Below are 23,731 nucleotides of genomic sequence, written 5' to 3' on the forward strand. Positions count from 1 at the left end.
CCAAATTAATCTCTTGCCTCGTGTCGTTATTGCCTGAATCCTGCTAACAATTGATCACTCTGTATATTTAGTGATTCACTTTCAAAACAACTGGTAACTATCACCATTGTGGTAAACATTTGCGCCTATACATACCACCTACCTATGATCTCAACGGCTTCTTCCTACATCTGTTAGCCCCTCAGCCCAATTCAATATGCAGGAGCAGTTTCCTCCACAGTTTACAAACGGACACTTGAAGGAATATTGATACAATTTCCGGTGTGAGCAAATATCCTCTTATTACCTCACTGACTCTGAAATTACATTACACCATCAAGTTTTTGGAAAGGGCCCTGATGCGTGGCCCATACTTGTAAAAGATGATTGGAATTGGAATCATTGCAACGCTCACGAAGCCAAGAACGCTTGACGCCCACGCCACGCCAAGTCCGTGAAACATGTAGCTGGCAAATAAAGGGAACCCAGCAGCGAAGAATGACCGCACGATTGTGTTTGCTCCTAGTGCACTGTTTGCGACATGTGAGTAGACGTCGAGGATATACGTCATTGCCGTAACAAATATGCAAAGTAATCCGGAACCAACAAATAGACTACCAATGATCATTCCAACAACGGGAATATCAGGAGCAGAAGTCCACCCAAAAATGAACAGTCCGATGGGGAGCAAAACGCTGCCTGCCATCATCAGGGGTAGCCGTCGTTCGGGTGCTGGTGAGAGAGGAATTCCGGAAGAATCTTCGGCCATCTTCTTCCGGCTGGCTTGTTGAGCAATGACGGTCCGTGTTACAATCATGGCTGATCCGATAAAAACCCCAACCATCATTCCTAAGAATGGGAGTGAGGATAGGCCGAGCTTCCAGTGACGTTGTTCGCGGAAGATGATAGGATATGATGAAAAGACAATATACAGGATTCCGTAGACGAATGCCTGGTAGAGAGTCATGAGAACCAGGATGGGTTCGGTTCCCAGTAGCACTGGAGAGACACATGTCAATAAGATGCAGGGGCTAGAATACAAACACAGAGCAAAGCTTACCAAAGGGGCGGACCAGATAGACCCGGACAAATTTACGCCATCTCCCAGTTTCTTTTGGCGCGTTCTGAAACGCAGGGTCAAGCTTTTGTCTCTTCTGCAGAATGATAGGCGCATATGTTTCTGGCAGCCCAAAGAAAACGAGAACGGTACATGATCCTCCCATGATACAGCTCAGCCAGCCAGTCCACCGCCAGCCCAGATGACTAGCAGTGATGAAGTTTCCCATGACCGGAGCCAGCAAGGGGCCTCCAAGAACTATGCCAATGACAGTAGCCATGGCAATTGCGCGCTGCTCCGGGTGCCAGATATCGACCAGGCCACCACCAAAGAGGGCAATGGGCGATACACCAGTCATTCCACACAGGAATCGCCCGATGAGGATCGTTTGCAGGTTCTTTCCAACGGCAACCGGGATGCAAAATATTGTGAAGAGGGCCATGCCCGCGAGCATCGGGTACCTTCTTCCAAATTGTTCAGATATGGGGCTCCAGAAAGGCGGTCCAACAGAATAGCCCTATGACGAAAGAGAGCACATGTCAGCCCAAACGCAGCCTTGTAGACGAGATACAATACACTTGACACGACTTACAACAACAAACAAGCTGACTCCGAGAGTCACAACTTCTGGTCCCACACCAAACTCCTCGCTGATTGCTTGAGCACCGCTGCTGAAGATGCTGGAAGACACCGAGGCCACCAAGTTTCCCGCTATCCATATGAAAGTGATAAACAGCCTTCTCAACAACGACCAATTCTTGGGATTATCCGGATCATTTGCGTCTTTGAAAGCCAACGGGCCAGGGCTAGGGGGACTCGGTGTAATCGTGTCCGCGTCGCTGGTTGCCGGACTCATGGAGGGAGTGGCACTCTCGATTTCGTCTTGGGCCGCCATCGTGATGACTCCAGTGATGGGATATTTCACCTATAGCAAACCATTATAGAAGTCTTGGCAAATGGAAACCACTTTTCGGAGAATTTCATTCTATATAGACCTTTACCTTAGTATGGGGTAACGATGAGGAGGTATGTACATGTAAGCTTGTGCTTAGAAATGGCTGAGCTTAGCGCCGCGGAGAAGCAAGCGTCGGTAATCAAGGCTATAGCGGGTATCATGGCTTTCACGGCTAATGGAAGCCCGATCATTGACTATTTGGGGAAATTCCTTTCTTATTTAGACAAGTTTCGGCACCTTTGCCGAGATGCATCTCTTTCTTTACAGAGTACAGCTAGGCCAGCTTGTGACATGTCTCGCCTCAGCGACGAATCGAACATAAAATGAAACAAGACTTTGAAAGCTTGGGACGGCAAATCTTGGCCATGAAGGAGCAAGGTGAAGTGCTCAAATGCACAACTAGAGGGCATATATAAAAGTTACATCTCCAATATCTAAGCCCTATCTACGGGCATTAGCGACAAGGCTCACATGAAAGAATGCACGGGCTCTTCAGTGATGCCCTGAAAGCACTGCCTAATGCCGAGGCCACGGACAAAAATCCTTGAAGACTTTGAGTGTCTGCTCCGGACTAAAGCGGATGAAGGTGGGCAAGGGCGGACCGGCTTCGGCCCCACTCCGCCAGCATCTTCCCTTTTCGGCACGCAAGAGCCGTAGACGGATAAATCTCGTTTGCTAGGAGAAACACACTTTCAGTTAAAATTACTCTTGATTAATCTATGCAGGTATTAAATATATATGGTATAAACAGTTCTCTTGTTTATCCATTATGGAGAAAACCTTTCGTCGTCTCTCCCTATCCGATGGCCCTCGTGATAAACATCCCTTTAATTCGCAATAAAACAGCAAAGAACACCAAAATCAATGACAAATGGAATAGCCTCTGGAACGCTGGCAAATACCTATAACATCCTTTTCATTAGAACATGACGAAAATTTCAATCTGCAATCACGGACAAGCCTCTTCTCATACTTGTCCATAAGCTCCCAACCTTTTGGCCTCCTTGTCCGCCTTTTTCTGCTCCTTCATGGCTTTCTTTTCTGCTTTCTTTACCTTCTTCTCCTCTTTCTTGGCATCTCGAAGGCTACTGTTGGGTCCTGTGATGAACCGTCCGGGATGGACTATCGCCAGTATGAGCAGGGCTGCCAGCATCGGGAAGGCGTCGAGGGAGTAAAAGTAGTACTCGTGATAAGGGATGGGGTTGGTGTCGGGATCGCGGCCGCCGAGGAACTCGACGAGTCGGAAAATAATGCGCATCTACAAGGGGATGTTTCGTTAGTGGGGACCTGACTGAGTTGGACGGGCAAGACACGCACAGTAATAAACGCCAGTACAGCGTAAAGTGCGTATAACAGTACCAGGGCACCCCTTGGCCTCTCGATTTCGCGACGATCGTCTCCATTGGCCGAGTTCAGGTTGACTTCCTCCGGCTGCAGAGGCCGCTCCTTGTTGAGTTTATTGATGCGGCGGTGGAAAGCAATCATGAGACCTATAAAGCAGAGGATAAAAACCTCTTGCAGCCCGATACCACCCTCATAAATGTGCATTCCTATTTCCTGCGTCGAGGCAGATACGCCAGGGGAGACGAGGATACCACCAGAGGCCTGCACAATGAAAGACAGGATATCTGCTAAGACAAAGAGTTTTGATACCTGGGAGGCCTTGACAATCCAGACTTTTCTGTCAGGAATGTACACATGAACCATGCGGGCAAAGGTCATGTAGACAAAGGCATTGATCCAAAGGGGAGATAGCAGAAAGAGGATTTGCCAAATTGTGGCAAATGTAACGTTTTGTTGGTTGTGTGCTCCGACGGTATGGAAGGCGAAGGCTATCGTCTCCCAAGCAGCAGCCATGATCAGGACCCAGGCATAGCCCTATGATGTACATGAGATCATGTCCCGGGGACTGCAGAGTGAGGAATACGGCATTACTGACCTTTTTGAAAATAAACGCCTCGATGATGTGAATCAAGGTGAGCACACCGAAGAGTATGGTCACTACCACGGCCGGGATGAACGCTGGGATGGCATTGTAATTGGAGTTACAGGCGATGATGGGCACTTCGCCATATTTGCCAGGAACAGCAGTTGTACAAGTCGGCTCAGCGGTGCTTGTCGCGCTTGTAGCAGCCAAATGAGTCGTTGGAGTTGCCATTAGACTTTGCGAGATAAGAGGTATATGCGGTGTGACAAGCTGCAAAGAACTTTAGAGTAGGAGAAAAAACTATTTGTCTTGTTTCTAGTGAAAGGTTGGAATAGGCTTCATGTACTTGATATATATCCTCGTCTTGAGAATGCCTCACAACAATCCCGACTGACTCTTTGGCCACAGGAAATCATGGCCATGAATCCTTAAAAAGCATAATCATTAACAATAAATCCTATACCTTTCTATTCTTAGTCATTCAACCAACGCACAACCGTGATAGTCCGCCTACGCTTGTCCTCAGGGCCAAACCGAACTAACAGCTCGTGCGGGCCGCCCCAGCTCCGCCATTGGTGAGAATAAACTAGGAACACGCGGCAAAACGCCAACTCAGCCTCGCAAATGGGATCATTGATCCTTCGCAGAATCAGAGACACGCGAAGCCGGCCTAGGCCAAGTGTGGCTGACAGGATCTTTTATGCTGGGGCTAATGCATCCGCCATCGTGGTCAGAAGCTTGACGCTCTTGATTCTGTCGATACAGCAATCTCATTGATGGGCAAAAAACGAGCTCGGAATATTTTATTCAAGAAATTATAAGCCGAAAGTCTATGCATCTCGTATCGTTTATACGGAAGACGTGCAATATCATGCAAAACGCCCCAGTGGGCCGCAACGCTTGCGAATCGCTGGCAGTGCAGTCCATTCTAGATCGAAAACAGCTTAGATATTAAGGGTCCTCTTGGTAGCGAGCGTACGAGTACATTGACTTGCCTAAAAGGGGTGCTCAGCTCTCAAATTCCCGACCAACAGTCTCTTCATTCAACGTTAGCTACTAAGTCGTTGGCCCGCCTCGGGTACAGTATCGCGTGTACACGTATTGGCCGCATCAATTGTGGCTTGGGCGCAGGATTTGGTGGAAAATTCAGTATGGGCTTGCATCATTGCGCGTATTTGTATGAGACTGGCCACTGCAATACAGGGCATAGGCAGATTTCGAGGGATTCTGTGAGATTTTAAAGCGGCATCAAGCTGTATCAAGCTTTAGTGTTTGAAGCGCAGACAGCTGTTGCTGTTAGTCCAAGCGTTGATACGTCTTTGAAGTTTAACATCAAACATTCGGCTGTTGGGTCGTGTATGAAGGAGCCCAGCAATGCCCTATGCAATTTCCGATATCCTGAATTATGAGGCATGTGATGTCCTTCGAGGATCCTCGTGTTATTCTTCGAAATAGAGGAGGTACCCGCTTCACTGCAATTTTCTCATCAAATTCTAGTACATGCAAAAGCGTCGAGTTCTGATGTCTTAGCATTTACTTTAGGCTATGTATACCGCAACCTCCATTTATGTTCTCATCTAGCCTTACGGTTATGAATTTCTCTTCAATCATCGTAAAATTAATTGGGAAATAGAATAAAAGTATCTTACATCCGTATATGCCGTGTTTTGAAGATCGTGAAGCACGGCAGTGCGTAAGATAAGACGTATAGTCATGGGTGGGAATTGTGATTGGGTGTCTATTCTTCTTCTTCGTCTCTCTAGAATGAAAAGCAATGCCGACGAGCAGTTTGTATCCTGGTGTATTCTCAGTTGTCATGTTCGTTGCCTGATCCTAATAGACTCTTGACGCATGATGGGATAAAGAGAGGCGTTTGAGATACATAGTAGGATTACCAATTAAGGAACAATGTATTAGGATGATATGTACATTTGATGAGTAAAGAAAATAAGCCAGGAGTGTATGAAAGATATGTACCTTATATTCACATTGTCTCGCAATGAGGGTGCTGGCACGCAGCTCAAGAGACGAGCCCCAAAAGACTCAAAATTCTTTCGATATGGTGCATTATTCGTTACTTATAAGCAGCACAGAGCATGTTGCGGTGCTCAGTCATCAAATGGACGAATAATTGAAGCAGCAAAGGTCGTGTACTTGACATGTGCCGTGTTTGCGTGTGACGTAGACTGCATGTACATGTACCAAGGTACAGGTAGCTAGAGTCCCATGTTCGCCAAAAATCATTCATACAAATCCATTATTACTTAACGCACTACCCTTCCTCGCATCCACTTGAAGTGGCGATGCTCCATTGCTTTCCTGTTGTGGAGAGAATAGCTGTCAATATTCTCTTTGGCATAGACAACTTCTTGCAGAGGCTTTCTCAATGGCTTAGAAACAAGAGGAGGGACACCCCGTCTTGCTCTGAAACTAGCCCTAGTAGTCTAGAAAAAGATGGTAGCCCGCGTCCGGTCGACCCTTTAGGTCCTTTACAGCATTTTTAATCTCACCCGAGACTTGGGGGTACTGCAACCGCAATGCAGTAAATGATTTATGCCGGGCTAGTATCCTGGCACACATGGAAGACTACTAACCCAATCACTATGCAATATAGGGCTGCTAATATTTCACAGCATTTTTAACCTCTCCCGAGACTGGAAGAGGCAACCCCTGTAGAATCGCTTACACTCCTCCCCTCTCCCACTCTCGAGGCGAAAATCTCACAACAGGCATGGCAATTAACGGGCATTTGATCACAACGCAGACTATCTGTAGGCTCAAATATCTCGAAAGTTGGACGGATAACAGGCCGCGACCCAAGAGTGTGTAAAGGATGTGAATCTGTGTATGTACCTACTACTTACCTATAATGTCGGGCTCTTGGTTTGAGTGCTGCTCGCGATTTGCAATATCTACTGCATGCAAGTAGCAGAGGCCATCTTGCAGTATCTTAGTACATGCAGTCATCAAAGCGACGTTATCGAGGCAGTAATAGAGGATGATTTGGAATTTCTCGATTTTCACAGCATTTTTAACCTCACCCGAGACTTGGAGGGGTGCGGCCTGAGGAATCGCTTACATGCTTCTGCCTTGAGGCGTATACTCCACCAGAAACACACAGTTATCGCAGGGCATTTGATCGCGATGCAAGTACTAATCCATCAGACTGCAAGTTCCAGCGTGTCATTGCAGTGAATAGTACTAAGGCTGTTGCCCGTTATTTGTAGCAGAGTATTTCGTGTAAGTCCATTTCCACGGCGGTTCACCAAACACACCACCAGCCTTCAGCGTGCAAGTATCCTTCAGTCATCTGGATCCAAATACAAGACGCACCGTGACTAAACTGTAAATCCTCTAGTATTGTGTGCCAACATACAGGGATCTCTATTGTAACCGTCGCAATGTCGCATTCCAGCCCCTGCAAGGTTTTGCCAAGTTTGCTCCACAGGGGCTTGTGTTGCCCTAACAGCCTAACAAGGGTGCCACCGTCGCCGCCCATTTCAATTCTCCTCCCCTCCCTCCCTCCTTCTTCTTCTTTCTTCCTCTCTTTCATCCTTCTTTCATCTCTTCATTCATTCTCGTCTTGTCGCTCATCTTCTGTGTATTCTCATTCATTTTTCTCTCCTCATCCATCTTACCCCTCTTTCCCATTTCATTCCATCCTATTCCATTTCCATCCGCTTCGCATAAAAATACATCCGCCGCCCAGAGCAAAGGTACATCTGCACACGTACCTCCCGGAAAAATAATACCCCCGCTATGCCATTCACGGCATAGCCTTATCACCCCCCGGAACTCCCTTCCCGTTTAAATTGCCCACAGCAGCGTAGTTTCTCTCAACGGTCTCGGGGCTCGTAACTTGGCTCTTGTCCACTGGCACCTCGTACGAACCCCGGCTGTTGCATAGTTCTGCAAGAGCTGCCGCCTCCAGCGATGCTTGAACGCAGCCACGATAGGAGATCGGACACCTTTGTCGGGGTATTCCCGCTGCTTACGCGGTGGGAGCCGGGTACTTGGGGGGCGCCGGGAATATTTTTGCAGTTTTGTAGTATGATATCTGGTGATGTTGGTGATGCTTTTTTTTTGTAGTGAAGAGAAAGCGAGAGTAGATCAAGAACAAATGACAAAAAGGAAAAGAGAGAACAAGAGAAGTTGAAAGAAGAAAAAGAGACAAAAAAGAGAGAAACTTGGAGTATCCTGTGGTGGTGGTCATAATCATGCATGCATGCATGGTTTACTGTTCTCTTTTTATATGCCCAGCATCGTGTACAACCGGCATCTGGCGTGCACTTCCATTGCCCTGAGGTCCTCATCTAAGACTTCTTTCAGCTTTTTCTCCCCAATAGTGGAATATTTTATGGCTGTAGCTAGCAATTCCCCTGACATCAGTCGCTCGGTAGGTTTTGACGCATGTTCTAATCTGGGGGAATGGCGATGTTACTAAGTAAGGGCTTTTTCCATTGGGATTGGCGAGCATCGACCAAAAACTGTATTCATATCTGATCAAGAAATAGCACTGCCCTCACAATTGGTGTTGATTGCTGAACTCATGAATGCTATTGCGTGATTCGAGTGTCACAACAGATAATCTGTGTAGTCTCTTGGCCATCAGCAGCAGAGAGTCGGAGACATGTATGTACGTGCACGACGACACGGTTCCATGTGCTCTGCACGTCTTTACCAACAACAGCATTAAGTCGGAATAAATCACATGCAAATAAACAACATCCAATTCCATAAAAACTGACAAAAAAAAAAAAAAAGCAGCATCCAAATATCCATCAACCGGTGTTACTTAGTTACTTATCTTGGTAGTCGTCTGCAAACGTCAAGTCACTCGTAAGGCGCAGCAGCAGCAACACCACATTTAGCGATTACTCATCCCTACAAACATACAAATTTCATGCAAGCCAAAAATCCCTTATCGTCTAATGTTTCCTGATCCCGTCAAGCGCGCCATGCAGGCATTGGGCTGTTCATTTAAAGATGGCATCATACTCTCGAGCCAAGACGCATGTCGTGAGGCACCAAAGCGGGGGAGCGTGAGGGGAAGAAGGGTAAAAGACGAGCCGTCGAACCGAAGCCTTCCGAAGGTCGGTCGATATAATATGGATTGAGCTGCCCGACTATTTTTCAGCTCATATATAATATCTTGTAATCTTGCAATCATTCAATTGGCACTAAATATAAGCTTACTTTCGTACATTCACCAATCATGGCGACGGCATCATCCAGCCCTCCTCCTCCCGGCTTCGTCACCCTCTCAGCCCTGGACGCCGGCCACCTCTCCCTCCCAGAACACATGTTTGTCAACAACGCAGATCCAGTAAAGAAGAATCTCGTCCCATCTCTCTCATTCCTCATCCGCCACGCGTCTCCAGACGGTAGCGTCACCAACCTCGTCTTCGACCTGGGCGTCAAGCGCGACTTGAACTACTCGCCCGCCCAGCAAAATGAGCTCGACCTCTGGAGGCCGCTCATCACCGATACCGATTGTGCCAAGAGCCTGCGCAACGGAGTTGCTGATGCTCCCGGCGGCGCAAGCAACGGCATGCTCCTCGATCCAACCAAGGACATTGACAACATCATCATCAGCCACGCCCACTGGGACCACACCGGCACGCCCTCGGACTTCCCCACGGCAACGTTTGCTGTGGGATCTGGAACGCTGGATCTCTTCAAGAACGGCGCTGGACCGGCATATCCATCGATTTTCTTCAACAAGGACGAGCTTCCCGCTCTCCGCACCGTCGAGTTCCCTCCCGTCGTACGCACGGGAGTGTACGGAAACGAGCCCTATGCGCCAAAACATACGCCACTCCCGTCAAACACCCAGGCTAAGCCTCCTGCAGCCGCTGCTTCGTGGGCTTGGAAGCCGTTTGGCGATCTGCCCAACACCCTCGATTTCTTCGGTGACGGCAGTCTCTACGTGGTTGATACACCAGGCCACATTTACGGCCATGTGAATCTGCTTGCTCGGCTTGGAGAGCGAAGATGGGCCTATCTCGCTGCAGACTGCTGCCACGACAGACGGTTGGTGACAGGCGAAAAGGAGATTGGACTGTACGACGACGGTCATGGTGGGCTGAGAAGCATCCACACTGATACTGAAGAGGCACGCAGATCTTTAGAAAGACTAAAAACTTTCTTGAAGAATCATGGTGCTGAAGGGAACGAGGTGCAACTTATCCTTGCCCATGATCCTGTATGGAGGAAAGAGAATGCACATGCGTGCTGGCCTGGAAAGGTATAAGACGATTTTTTATGAGCATCAAAGAGATGATGTGGTAACTTTATGTCTTTGTAATGAGTTCTATTTAATTGCACAAGTAGACTGTTGAGACGCTATGTAGTCAGGAGACTGCCTTAGCTGTGGGTGTGTGAGAGAGTACGGTATCAAAGGCTTGGGCCACAGTAGACATTATATGTACCTTTAATTACGAGAAGAGAAGACAAACAGGCAGCCGAGAAAGCTAGAGTGAATGTGAATAGCAAGACCAATAGTTTTCATTGCATACGAATCATTTGCGGAGAAGTCAACGTTATATCGAGGTCATGTAATAGCTTTTACGAGAGAAGCAGCATGCCCCTCCGCCGTTCTTTGTCAAATGCTCCAATGAGCCAATATGGGCTTCTCAAGCGTTCTTGTCGTGACATCGCTTGGACGGCAAATACGTGCGCCTAATCAGCATATTCGGATGCGAGTATTCTTCGTATTCCAAGGCTTGGCAAAAGCCGATGACGGCATCACTATTGAGACTGCTGTTGCCCATAGATCAATTGCAGAAACGACCAATACTGCAATTATTGTTCAGGGATTGTTCAGAGTGACTATCCATTGAGTAATTTGTACTGTCCAACAGTTCAGCCAATACGGTACCCTAGATTCTAGCCACGAGCACAAAGCTCTGTAGAGCTGTACCTGCATGAATTCATCTTCTTTTAGCGCATCACAGCATCTCGTATCTGGCGATATGTACACCCCCGAGGCTGCCGACAGGATCTTGCTCCACCGCACCGAGCGAAATGTCATTTCTTACAGGCTACTGGCAAGCACCAAAGCCGGAGACTTGGCTCTCTGGGATCACCTGCGGCTGAGGAGCATCATTGGCCCATCTGTATAACAAAGACTTGGCGCCGACTAGGATCGGTGCGTTCTTGGCAAACTGCAGGGACGGGCTGCTAGCCACATGTGATCTCTTGGCCTGGGACAAAACTTTAAATTCGTAAGGCTGACGCCCCTTTGAGAAGTCGGCGACGGATTTCTGTTGATCAAAGAAATTTGTTAGCTCTTCGGAGTACTCAAAGCGGAGGGGAGACTTAGTGAATAAATGAGAGAAAGCTCAATGCTGCTTGTTGGGAGTGCCAAAGCAATAGACAAAGGCCGTGGTCTTTTTTCCATCATTCTGCAACATCGACGCTCCCTTTCAATAAAACCACATAAAGCAAAGCAGAGCAAGCAGAGCAGAGCAGAACTAAGCAGAGTAAAGAGAGGAGTTTCTCTTTGAATCATGTTTCATCAAAGACAGCGAATACGTACATATATAGGAGGATGGTCTGATGATTTGGCGTCAGCGATGAAGAGGTAGATTATCAGAGAAATGCAGCACAGCAATATGCCGTCCGATCAACTAGAGCTAAGAAGGCCACGCAGAGTAAGAATACCCGCGGCTTCTGTGGTTCGTCGAACAAGGACTGTCTCTCAACAGAGCGCTTCGCCACGCCTATCAGCAAGAGATTTCATTGTAAGCAGCAGCAGCAGCAGCAGTAATGCCTCAATATCGCCAACCCTTAGTTCAAGGAGCAGCATAACAAGCCAAACGACATCGCCAACGATAACGACATCGCAGGGGCTATCTCCGGCCATGGCTGAGGATAATGGAACCTGGTACTGGCCAACCGTACGTGAGTACATCAATAATGGAGGACATAAAGCTGGCCTTGCTCGGATTAAAGTAAGATGTCCCATCTGTCGTGACGAGCTGCCTGTGCGAGGCGTCGAGCCAAGCAAGAAGCTGCTCCAACAGAAGGAAGGCGTGGTGATAGGTTGCGGACACATCTTTTGCCGCCAATGTTTGACGGAGTGGTTCCGTCAACAGCGTACATGTCCCGCGTGTCGAGAAAGTATGGAGTGTCAGGAGTGCGAAGCTCAAGCGCGCTGGGTCGCCATTCCCAAAGATAACAACGACTTTGGGGAACTCCCCCCGACAAAATCAGAACGCCCAGGCAAGGAGCTGCCGTCCATGTGCGTCCGCTGCGAGGCGCGCCGCTGGTGGATATTCGGTGTGGACCACGCACGGCACGGCCTGCCGTCCCGCGGTGTGATAGATTCGGATTTCCAGAGGCTGATGTATCACATGATGGAGCGCTTGGAGGAACAAAACATGGCGATGGGAATGGACGAGATGGAACGGGAGCTGCTGGTGCTATTCAACGAGCACTTCATGCGGCTGTTGGTAAAGAGGGAGCAGTACATCTCGGAGTACGCGCATGATCCCTTGAACGCGATGAATCATGCATTCGGATGAGATTTGCGGCTGCGATTCGGCCGAGTGAACGAAGCGATGGCGAGCCGTGGTGGTTCAAACGTTTGTGCTGATAACGGGACGGACAATGGGATGGACTGTGGTTTGTGATTTGTGATGGGATGACGGAGACGGTAGGCAGGCTAGAATAGAAATGGGAAGGCTTGGGGGAGTTTTGTGCCGGTATATGCAGGGACGAGGAGGGCTGGTTGTCTTGGGCATTGTTGTGATGTTTCTGATATTGGATGGATGGAGCAAGTCTGTGGTGTTGGGAGGCCAGCGGACGGACATTGGATTGCACCGGCAGTTACTTGGGTACAGCTTCCATGGAGGTCGAGGTAGGAGTACCTGGGGCGTGTTAGGCGGGATGGTGCAATTGCGGTGTCTGTTTCTAGTGGCTGCATGTAGTGTCTACCTGCGGAGTTTGGGGGAGCTACTGGAGAGCTGGTGACGTTGAGTTGCAAGTCTCCTTTTACTCGTATAGAATCAATAGAGTAGCACTCGCTGTATCCTCGCATCGACGTCTATTAGATACAGCAACATTACCTTGATACATGTTTTTTATACTAGTATTTCTACTGCAGATGTAAAATAGAGGAGAAGACGGCAGATATATTACCTGTAGCTTTGAAGCTTGGAGGCTCTGCTGGAATTAGGTAGTACCTGTACCAAGAGCTTCCAACGTATCCTAGGTGTTAGCACGGGTTACTTGACCAACCCCATGATGACTGTATCAACTATTTTCTGCGGCGGGATTTAGCAAGCGCGTCGCCGATATTCCCAGCACTGGCGCTAGAGCAAATGCAGAGAGAGGCTAGAAGGCGCTTCAAGCTCGTTTAGGCCCCCCCATGCGCAAGAACTGAGTTTTTTTCGTTGGCGGCTGACGTTGACGCATTGGATCAATTTCTTACACCAAGGACCAAAAAGCACATAAGCCTCCATCCATCAGCCAAAGCCCAATTGAATCGCTGTGAGCGCTGCAGACTGAGCCAGTTGCGTGTGCTGCTGTGGCCCGCTAGCGGCATCCTGGGCGCCCACAGCGGAGCTCGCTCGGCACCTACCAGCCGGGACCAAACCCCTAGAAGCTGGATTGTTGCAGGTGCTGGGCGTTTCAAAGAATACAGTGCGAGTGCGCACGCCTCGTGTTGCGATGGATTGCATCAGTAATACTCCGTACAAGACACTTGATGTGATTGATGCCCAGGCGGTGATGTTCAAGCACCAGTATTGGTGAATGGAAGCGTCTTCGCAGCAGTGCCGGCCTCGGTGAATTATTGAGATATAAAGTGCCGGGGATGGGGAATGTTAATACTGGCAGAGATTCAGAGTAGCGAGATGATGCGTCCATCGATATCATCAATCCAACGAGTCGGAATAACGGCAAATACAATACGATGGGCAGGCTAATGATGCAGCTCGCCGGTTCTGTCGTGGGTGAAAGAATCCATCAAATCCATCCATGATACAGGTTGTTGATCAAATCAAACCAAATAGCAGACAGTGCATGTCTCGCACGGTGCCGTCACATCGAAAAAAAAATGCATCCCATCCCGGTGCATGGGACGTGGACGCGCTTCATCGGCAACATTCTCGCCGAGCGCCTTTTTGGGGGGCTCTTTGGGGGGGCACCATGCCTCATAGCTATGGGGGTTGAAGCGCCTGGAAATTCGACGATTTGATGGCGGCACACACCTTGACACCCCCCCAAAAAGCAAAGCCGCAGCCCCCCGTTCGGCCACTGCGCTGCCATTGGCGCTTCGCTGGGCCTACTCGGATGATACGGCCGGAAGGGCCCGCAAGGCGACCGTCGCTCACGCAGATGCCAGATGCTTGGATGCCGATTTTCCGTGAACCAACACTCGACAGGAGGTTTTGCAAGGCGGGGAACAAGGGCATCCGAGATGGCCCAAATGGTTCAGAAACTGTCTCTCGCTGTCTCGCCGCGTGTGTCTGCGTCTGTGTTCCGGCCGGAGTCGGTTGTCTCTCTCTCTTCTTCTTTCTCTCCTCCATCGTCCATCATTCTCTTCCCTCATCTCTCTCTCAGTCCTCCCTGACCATCGAACCAGCAAGCATTTCGTCCGTTCTGACTCAAGTCAAGCGCTCTCTATTTCTGCCCTCCGGCCGCCGCTGCTGCTGCCCTCGTAACCGTCGCTTTTTTGCCACGACTCGCGATTCGAAGCTTCTGCCCTCCAAATCCGAATCCGAAACCGATCAGCAGCAGAAAAATTCAACCAAAAATTCAACAACTGCGCATACCTCACTGCTCCCTCTCCTCCTCCTCAAGACAACAATAAGAGTCGTTCGCACCGGGGCATGATCATGGCTTGAGGCTGCCATCGTGTTGAGGACAGCGCCCCATTCTTTCGAATCGCATCCTCATCGCGAACCGAAATCTAAATCTCCTAGCCAAGCCAAGCGAAAGGACTGGACCCTGCACTCCGCGGCTTGGCAGCTTGGAACTTGTCGCATATCGAGATTGACGCCATCATCTCGAGCCACCCGCGCCACAGACTGACGACTGCCCTCTGCGCCGTCGAGCATTCTCCAGATCCTCTCTCTCTCCCTGCAGCGTCACGAATTGGACCGAGACATCGACGTCTGGGCATCAACCATGGCCACCTCCGTCCCGATCCTCGAGCAGCTCTGCGTCACCACGGCCATTATTGGCCTGCTGGCCATTAGTGGCAAGACCATCGACTCGCTCTATGAGATGAACACCAGTCCCGGCCGAGACACGGCGATTCTCAACAAGGCGCTTCAAGAGGTCAAGCAGTGTCGCTCCTCGGTCCACATCCTATACAAGAATTTTTCGCTGCTCGAGGCCGGCCAGCTGCCATATCCCGATCGGGCGACATGGATCAGCACCGACGACCTCATCGCGACTCTGACGGACACCGTCCTCGCAATTACCGACTTGCAAGAGGCCATCGAGCCCATCGAGCTGTGCCAAGGGCTAGCCGCACGCATTGTCGCGTGCAATGAACACTCTCAGAGACTAACCAGCCTGTCCACAAGGATACGGTGGCACAATCTGACTATGAACATGATGATGACTATCCTAAAGTGGTAAGCAACCTCTCAATAACCACCCCGGGGCGAGTGCTTGTCTTGAACCCAAGCTAACACGGGGAATTCCAATTGCCCAGTCCCGGCGAGCAGGATGCCCAGAACAGCAGGCTTGGCCTCGAGCGACGAATGACCCGGCTGCTCTCTTCCAACAGCGACATTGCGCTACGCATGCGCCGCCTGCGAGACACCTTTGGCGCACGGTCCATGGCCCGACGCGCGATTCCAAATTACGCCCCCATCGCCCAGAATGCGCCGCGGCTACCCGCGGACCGCACATCTTCAGCCTCGTCCATATCCGAGGGATCAACGTCGGCAGCCTCCGCCCAGCAGACGGCTGCTGAGACCGAGGCCGTTCCTCAGCCGCGACTGTGGTCCATATTTTCTGGCTACAACCTTGCCGACATTCCTGTCCTGTCCATGATTCCACTCCCAGTCTTGACCCTCGAGCTCCGTGACAATGAATTTTACACGTTTGACTTTGCCCAGCGAGTCAGTCATGACCTGGTCGAGCTCATGCAGCTCGATCCCGGCCAGCAGGGCACCAGCAAGATGCTGCGTGTCATCCTCTCCAAGCCCGTCGTCGCCCTTCCGCCAGGCACCGCCGGCATGAACACAACTCCTAATACCACGGCTGTGGACCTCGAACCGCCGGCTGTCGAACCTGCCCCTACAAGCACAACGCCTGCCGAACCGTTGCGCACGAAGAAGAAGATTATGAGCTTCAAGAACCCGCTCAAGCACCGCATTCGACGGAAGAAGCTCAAATGACTATCCTGGAAGACGTGTTTTGGCTTGTATCAGCCAACCATGACCAGGGAGAAGATACAGTGAATCTTGAAGTCTGTTTTACACATGCACATAGCAAATCACCGGGAATAATGTCGCGCGCAATAGAGGATCATCTTTTTCAGGGAAAGGCAACAAGGACGCCCTTTTTATCCTTTTTTTTATTATTCGAGGCACACAGATTATCTACGGCCTCTTTAGTTTGTCCATTTATTACTCCTTTTTATTCAGCCATACATTCTTGGAAATAAAGCGAACGGCGTCTATGGGGGAAACGCATATCAAACGAGGGGGACAAATGGAAATTTGATTGCCATTTGTTAGTTTTTATCTCGTGATTAGAATAGGTAGCCCTAATAGAGGGCTTTTTTTTTTCGTTCATGTACATACGGGTAGCTCCCAAATTACAATGTCGGTGGACAATGACACATTGAGGGCGATGTCGTGATTTTGATGTTTGGTCTGGTGCTGTGAATCTTTGCAGCGTAAGTGATTTGTGCATTTGACTTCGTATAAATGAGTGACTGAGGTCTACATTGCACAGTGAAGATTCCAGGTGAAACAAACAAGAAAGTAAATTAATTATCTGAGCTACCAGATGAAAGACATGACTAAACAAGACTTGAAGACAACAGGATAGTATTAGGAATGGGCCCGGATAATACAAGAACATCTCTGTGCATGAACGAAAGAAGTTCCGAGATTGGAAAGAAAGGCATCGATTCCCGATGGTACAAAGTATGTAGTTATGGTGATTCTATGCCGGTGGGCGTATAGGCGCAATTCGCGAAAGCCAATTCGAAGTGGTTACAGAAGAGACAACAGAAGAAGCAACTAGGAGCATTCACCGGCAGTGTTGTATGTCGAGGTGAACTGCGGAAACAGGAAATCCCACTGGATGCCAAGCCAGTCTCTTGTCTCGACTGAATTCGACATACCCATCAATTGTTGGACTGTTTGTTGGATCAAAGGTCGCAGATACGGGATGGACGAAGGGTTGGCCCTTGCGCTTCTTAAATGGCCAAGGACCATTGAAATGCATTTGACCTGAGGGGAAGGCTCGTCGATTGTTAAGAAGTGTTCGGCCCACGCATCTACCACTCCGTCTTGAGGGGGTGGCAGTCCGATAAACCTTCCAAAGGCCGTGGGGACAGCAATATACAAATCGTGGTCGGACAGGTCCTCGAGGGTGTAGAGAGAAGAGAGACACTCGTTGAGCAGACTGATATCCTGGTTGTGTTGGGTTTGAGCGGCAGAGATGAGTTCCTTGAATGTTCCATCTTGCCGTTCTTCTTCTGGAAGGTCTTTGAGTAGTTGGAGACCGTGTTTCCACGCCCAATGGGCTTGTCGAGGGACCTTGGACCAAGACTCTAGTAAGGGCGCGTAGAAAAGAGATTCTTGTGGAGGTTGAGTCACTTGTGATCCTGTGTCAGTCCATTGAGAGGAGGGAACCTGGGCGGCTGAGGGATCGCATGATGGTTCCAAGTCACTCCTCGGGATATTCGGTTTCCAAAAGGGAGAGATTTGCGAAAAGGTTGTCAATACCCCCTTGGAAAGATCGCTGGGAGTCTGTAAACGTGTACCAGGATTGCCAAAATGAGACGAGTTGACAAAGTAGGGAAGGTAATGAGATCGAAGTATCTTCTCTGGATGCTTGGCGAGCTTCTTCAGAGGACGGTCCTGACTGTCCAGCTTCAGCCGGGTGTAGTTGGGCAAACCCAGATATCCCAGATGTGGCAATCCCGTGAGGGCGAGAGGAATTCGATGCGGGTACTCGAAAAAAGAAGAGTCATGCATGGGCGGCATTTTGGTCCCTGGTACGCTGGAAGGGTGGAGGTTGATTCGCTCGTAAATGCTAACGTTTGGGACCCGAGAGGTTACCTTGCGCATTAACGCAATAACCCTGTCCTGGGGAATGTGATCCTCATTCACGGCAAAGCCTGAGTGGGCTTGGTCTGATTCGCAGGCTTTGAAGACAAAGCGAAATGGGTGTGGATGCTCAGACAAACCCATAGACTCGGTCCATGAAAGCCAGTGAGCAAAATAAATAATAAACGCCGCCAAGGATACGCGAGGGACCTCGTTGAATCCAGTACCACCATACCTCCTGTCCAACATGAACCACTCTAATCGCATATCCGAATGGGCTATAATATCAACCCAAAGATGGCATGCCAGAAGCATGAGACGAAGGGGCAGAAAGTCGTTCGGGTATTGGAGTGCAAATTCTTTCAATAATCGTATCAACTCGGGAGGGTACTCAAACGCTTCGGCGAAGGCCGCAGCATATACAAAGCCTGGTGCAACTTTGAGACTGACATTTTGCGTTGCAAGATATGGATCACAGGTAAATTCAGCTAAGTGGCGATTGTCGTCCCCTCGAGATTTTGCGTCGGCCGGAAATCTACCAGAATGGTTCAATCCGGGAGGAACATCAGACAATACAGGAGGCGTTTGGAACCAGAACGGGGCGATCGCAGCTCCCCTCTTCAGCCCTTGAATCAATTGCTCAACATAGAGATCATATGCTTTTCGGTCCTCCGGCGTAGTAAGAAATGTTTCCAAAGGTTCACCGGAAACCAGTCTCTTGAGCATCACAAGATTGGCCTCAGTTGTGGCAAGATAATGCGGAATGACATCTTGATGCTTGACTGTTGGAGAAGAAGAAGAAAGTCCGCATTTCAAGGTTACGCCCTTCAGATTGAAACGAAGTGCATGTTCATGGACTGGCCCGGAAATCAATTCCTCGATAGTGCTTCTTCTGCCTCTTTTAGATTTTGGCAAAGGTAATTGTGAATAGTTATCCGAGTTGTGGGTAGACCAAAGTTCTTTTCTCATAAATATGACTCCTTTCATCTCTGCAGAGAAGCCCAGGTAGGCAGTAGAGACGTATGTTTTTCCATTGACAATGGTTCCTTTCAATTCCTGCTCAAGCCGCGACAAGTTCTTCGAACTTGGTTGATTTGCTTCGGTATTGTTCTCGTTATAGGAGCCATCTGAAAGGAATGTACATCTTGCTAGGAGCTTGAATTTAGCAAACTCATCGTCCCGAATCGAATCGACGGCGTTGCCTTGATCATCCTTTTTGCTCATCGTCTTTGGCGCATCTTCTGTCTCCAGCAACGGAGTAGAGTCGGGGGATAGGATAATGCACCCTCCATCACCCTTTTGTTGGACGGTGCAACCCATCCATGTTTCGTCGCTCATGTCGGCCGTAATAGCGTGGTGCTGGAAGTGCGATCTTGAGTCTTGTTTTAAGATTGGTAAGGTAGAATGGCATCCAGGAGATCTGTCCGTGGAAATATCTGGAGAGAAGGGGAGATTTGGGGTGATGGCAATGGGAGAGGGCAAAGCTTCGAGATGGATAACTAGGCCCAAGACTGTTGAGTAGATGCTGTGGCTACAAATTGAGCTTCGTTTGTTTCGAAGTGGGTACTCCTGAGCCAATTTCAGGCATCAAGTGAAAACAACAAGATTATAGGACAAGAGGTACTCTCTTGCGGCTGACGGCCTCTGCCAAATATCCGGTATTGGGCGTATGCTTTGCCGGCTGTCAACTCTTGGCCAGCCGGTCCACTTGTCAGGCATCCCTACAGCAAGAGTTCTAGCAAATTCGAAGTTGTTGTGTGTGTTCAGTGTAGTTGGCCAAAGAGAATCTTTTTAGAAAATAATGCAGGTGGTGATGATGCTCGTCAGTCCTCTGACTGTGACCCTCTTGTGGTTGAGACAACTTCCGTACGTCTTGGTGGAATTACAGACCCGCAGTCATTTCTGCATCACATAATGAATTAAACGAGCTTTAGCATAAGTACTGGGTGATTGAACAAGTGGCCTCGTAGCCTTTAGGTCGCAAAGGCTTGCACATGTATATGGAGCATTGTGTTTGTGGCATTATCATGTGTCGCTGTGGTTAGAGAGACGATGGCAGGGTAGCTGTGAGAGCTTTGCCAATAGTTTTGGCACAACACGTCACTTGTTGGCATGGCATAGTAATATTAGTGAATACAACAGTGATTATAGAGATAGTGTTCAATTAATTCTCTGATATGCGTATGCCCATTAGTCTGATATAACACCCAAAATGCAGTATCCAAATCCCCCGTGCCAAGGTCTATCCTTCAACGACTCGTCCACTTATACATGCCAAATCAATTCACAACAGCTTACAAGATAAGCTTGGGGCCGTGGTGCTTCGTAGTCTTGCCGTATGCACTCATCTCGGTGTCCAGCTCACGCTTGGGAAATCCATCAAATGAGAGGGCGTATGTGGCAACAGAGTGGGCAATGAGCTGTGTCCCATGGTTAGCGAATGAACATCCAAATTCACCAGCAATCAACGTGGAAGCTTACCTTGGTGTTGACCTCCCAGGCAGTGCGGTTCAGGTTGTTCAGGTCATCGCACAGCTGGTGGTAGCATGGGTCCAGCCACTCTCCAGCACGGCCGCCAAACATCTCAGCCTCCTCCTTTGTCTTGACAGCCTCGGCACCAGTGGCGATTCCACCAGCAGGAATTCCGGCGCGGATGAAGCCATCATAGTCGCTGCGGCCGTCAAATGGGACTAAAAAAAATTGGTCAGCAGGTGTTTCGGAACAGAGAAAAGAGCGATACGGTCAGGGGACATACTGAATGTGTAGTTGAGGCCCTTGGACTTGTACCAGTCGACATAGAGGTTTCTCAACTCTTCAGAGCCGGCGGGACTCTCTGCGTTGGTGGCATTGTAAATCTGGTAGGCAAAGTTGGGGCTGGCCACTACACAAAACTATCAGTAAATTTGCTTCCATCTCTGCGCCTCTATAGGCACACTTACTCATGTCATAGTCCATAAAGAGACGAATCTTCTGGTTTTCCTCCTCAGACAGGCTAGCGGCGTAAAAGTCGGATCCCAAAAGACCTTCCTCTTCGGCAGCCCACCAAGCGAAGCGAACACAGTTGTTCACCTTGAACTTGGTAAGCTGGACGGCAACTTCGAGAACAGACATGCTGCCAGAGCCATCGTCGTTGATGCCAGGTCCTTCGGCAACACCATCACTGTGACCACCAAGCATGACGCAGTTGTCGGGGTCACCTCCATCTGTCTGCGCCAAGACGTTGACTGTCTGGATCTTCTTGACCTCAGCGTCAATGTATGCAATGGCGCTCACAGACTCTCCAGAAGCAAGCTCATCGGCAACCTTCTTGCCCTCGGTACCGTCGATACCAAAGGTAGCGACGTGATACTCGGTTGGCTCTCCGAGAGTTCCATGGAGCTCCTCTGGATCAGTGTTGTAGATGACAGCAGCCTTGGCACCAGCCTTTCCAGCCCCGATGGACTTGTCGCCAAAGGCGCACTGTCCTCGACGGATGAAGGCAATGTTACCCTTGACGTTCTCTGGGTAGTCGGAAGCATCACAGCCGTTGTTCTTGACAAGCACCAGGTGGCCATGAACAGGCTCCCTGTCCTTGGTCGCTGGCGTCAGCCCCATGGGAACTGCAGACTTGGATACATCGTTGCCCAGAACCAACTGCGACTCGAAGACGTTGGACAGCGTGACGGGGAACTCCTGAGTAGAGATACTATAGTAGTCGCCTTGATCGAGCAGGGTATTGACGATGTAGTTGAGGGTCCTCTCGTGGCCTAGAATGCGCAATGGTTAGTCACGATGGTGGTGATGGCCTTCTTTGATACATGTAGACTGACCGGTGCTGCCGATGACTCGAGTGGGATGGCCGTAATCCTCCTCCGAAGTCTGGGCGAACTTGTAGAACTTCTCGGCACGCTTAAAGAGAGCATCGACGGAAATGGAATCTTGCAGAGCCTCGGTGTCGATGAGCGGCAGGGAGCTGTAATCGCTGGGTGTCTTGTGTGACGAAGAGTGCGAAGACGAAGACGAAGACGAAGAGGGAGCTGTGAGCGGGTGCTGCTGCTGCGGGATTCCAGCTGCCGAGACGCCGCAGAGGGCGAGCGAGGCTGCGAGGGCCAATTTGCTTAGAACAGCCATTGTGATGATTTCTGGCGTGATGATGGAGATGTTGAGAGGAGATGAAGGTTAGGAGAGAGAAAGGGGGAGGACGAGAGATGATGGAAGCTCGACAAAAGAGTCACGAGCGCGGAATACTCCGTACACAGATAAGCAAGAGATAAACCTGGAGCATAATTCAGCTCAGCTTGCTGGTATGCGGCCGCACGTCATTTTGCTGGGCGGTCAGCGGCGCAGCTCGCTGGGGCTAGGCCTAAGCGGGCCATTCCGGGGGGAGCTTTAGTGGTCACACGGCACTAAACCTTGGGGGAAGCCCCCCTGCAGCTAGGCGGCGGCTAAGGCAGGGGCCGAGCAGGAACAGGCACTGTCCACTGGTACATAAGTCGGTAGTAGCACTGGCTGAGATTGATGAGATGAGATGAGATGAGATGAGATGAAAATGAACCGAGCATTGATGTCTCAATGAGGTGAAAACTTATGAGAGACGCTGAGATACCGCACATTCACCGACTGTACTGAGCGTATTTACTTCATGTCATCTTTTCATGTTACTGTGTTACATGTGCTCTGTTATTCTCCACAAGCGGCAGCACAAGCAGGTAGACGAAAACGCTCAGCCAATCGCTGTCTCTCACAAGCTGAGACATTGCCCGACTCATTGTACTCAGCGTGACGGCATACACCAGTATGGGCTGAGTACAAGTAAGGGAGATTACAAGCAGTGCGATATTACCTTAGTACCTACCCTAGGAGCCCGGCTTGTCATAATACCGCATCCATATTTCGCTCGTGTTTTACTCTCCATATTTGACTGCTGGTTGTGCATAGCGAAGCGTATTCGTATTCACGTTTATTACCAAAAACAGCCTTCGAAGATACATGTATGTAAGTCGTGGAGAAGCCTCAACTGCCGGAGCTATGGACGGTTTTTGCCTAACTCCAGCTTGTAAAAAAAAAAAACTTCAGGAATAATTTACCTATTTAGGTAAAAATGTCCATGCAATAGTAATAATGAACCCTTTGCACTGCTATTTGTTTGCTTAAATACATGTAGATATGCGTAATCGTTTTATAATCACTGTGAAGAGGCGCAGGAAAAGGCGGGATACGCTTGGCTTTCTGCTTCGAGCGATCTGAAGTAAAGAGCTACTATATTGACACTTTATTATATCTACGTACTAGGATATAGCTATTAATTTCTGATATTGCTGGTATAAATTTTGGTATAATATGATTGAACTCTTCTGTAACGTGACACACCTTTTTCTACACCCGCATAGCTGCCTACAGGTAGCTTTGTACATGGCCACATTGTTACTGTGGAGCGTGGAAAGAAGTACGGATAGACGTCCTCGCATATGTCTTCTTTCCGGATACCCTTGTAAAGAAAGAGAAAAGTCAGCCTATAGAACTCATAGCAGTCTATACCGTTACATCACTCGTGGCATAGTGAATGCGCTCGAGCTAGATGGATT

At 49.3% G+C, this 23,731-nt stretch overlaps 7 protein-coding genes across 7 annotated transcripts; 3 read left to right on the forward strand and 4 right to left on the reverse strand.

The window, feature by feature from the left end:
• Nucleotides 1-307: 307 nt before the first annotated feature.
• On the reverse strand, nucleotides 308-1,931 carry T069G_05637 (major facilitator superfamily domain-containing protein; the record flags this gene model as incomplete). The annotated part of the gene is made up of 3 exons (XM_056172847.1): nucleotides 308-978; nucleotides 1,040-1,553; nucleotides 1,629-1,931. 3 exons carry the CDS (start codon nucleotides 1,929-1,931, stop codon nucleotides 308-310), a joined length of 1,488 nt encoding a protein of 495 aa, XP_056029705.1.
• A 1,027-nt stretch (nucleotides 1,932-2,958) lies between these two features.
• T069G_05638 (RTA1 like protein domain-containing protein) lies at nucleotides 2,959-4,149 on the reverse strand (the record flags this gene model as incomplete). The annotated part of the gene is made up of 3 exons (XM_056172848.1): nucleotides 2,959-3,249; nucleotides 3,309-3,869; nucleotides 3,931-4,149. 3 exons carry the CDS (start codon nucleotides 4,147-4,149, stop codon nucleotides 2,959-2,961), a joined length of 1,071 nt encoding a protein of 356 aa, XP_056029706.1.
• Nucleotides 4,150-9,133: 4,984 nt separating this feature from the next.
• On the forward strand, nucleotides 9,134-10,171 carry T069G_05639 (metallo-beta-lactamase superfamily domain-containing protein; the record flags this gene model as incomplete). Its single annotated transcript, XM_056172849.1, has 2 exons — nucleotides 9,134-9,685; nucleotides 9,755-10,171. 2 exons carry the CDS (start codon nucleotides 9,134-9,136, stop codon nucleotides 10,169-10,171), a joined length of 969 nt encoding a protein of 322 aa, XP_056029707.1.
• A 1,873-nt stretch (nucleotides 10,172-12,044) lies between these two features.
• On the forward strand, nucleotides 12,045-12,446 carry T069G_05640 (uncharacterized protein; the record flags this gene model as incomplete). The annotated part of the gene is made up of 1 exon (XM_056172850.1): nucleotides 12,045-12,446. One exon carries the CDS (start codon nucleotides 12,045-12,047, stop codon nucleotides 12,444-12,446), a length of 402 nt encoding a protein of 133 aa, XP_056029708.1.
• Nucleotides 12,447-15,054: 2,608 nt separating this feature from the next.
• T069G_05641 (uncharacterized protein) lies at nucleotides 15,055-16,280 on the forward strand (the record flags this gene model as incomplete). The annotated part of the gene is made up of 2 exons (XM_056172851.1): nucleotides 15,055-15,509; nucleotides 15,590-16,280. The coding sequence occupies 2 exons, from the start codon at nucleotides 15,055-15,057 to the stop codon at nucleotides 16,278-16,280; spliced, it is 1,146 nt and encodes a 381-aa protein (XP_056029709.1).
• An 852-nt stretch (nucleotides 16,281-17,132) lies between these two features.
• On the reverse strand, nucleotides 17,133-19,505 carry T069G_05642 (uncharacterized protein; the record flags this gene model as incomplete). The annotated part of the gene is made up of 1 exon (XM_056172852.1): nucleotides 17,133-19,505. The coding sequence occupies one exon, from the start codon at nucleotides 19,503-19,505 to the stop codon at nucleotides 17,133-17,135; it is 2,373 nt and encodes a 790-aa protein (XP_056029710.1).
• Nucleotides 19,506-20,461: 956 nt separating this feature from the next.
• On the reverse strand, nucleotides 20,462-22,277 carry T069G_05643 (peptidase family m28 domain-containing protein; the record flags this gene model as incomplete). Its single annotated transcript, XM_056172853.1, has 5 exons — nucleotides 20,462-20,587; nucleotides 20,649-20,857; nucleotides 20,923-21,048; nucleotides 21,107-21,913; nucleotides 21,977-22,277. 5 exons carry the CDS (start codon nucleotides 22,275-22,277, stop codon nucleotides 20,462-20,464), a joined length of 1,569 nt encoding a protein of 522 aa, XP_056029711.1.
• Nucleotides 22,278-23,731: the final 1,454 nt, after the last annotated feature.

This window comes from Trichoderma breve, chromosome 3 (genome assembly GCF_028502605.1).
Source record: "Trichoderma breve strain T069 chromosome 3, whole genome shotgun sequence".
In the NCBI taxonomy this organism is placed as follows: Eukaryota; Fungi; Ascomycota; class Sordariomycetes; order Hypocreales; family Hypocreaceae; genus Trichoderma; species Trichoderma breve.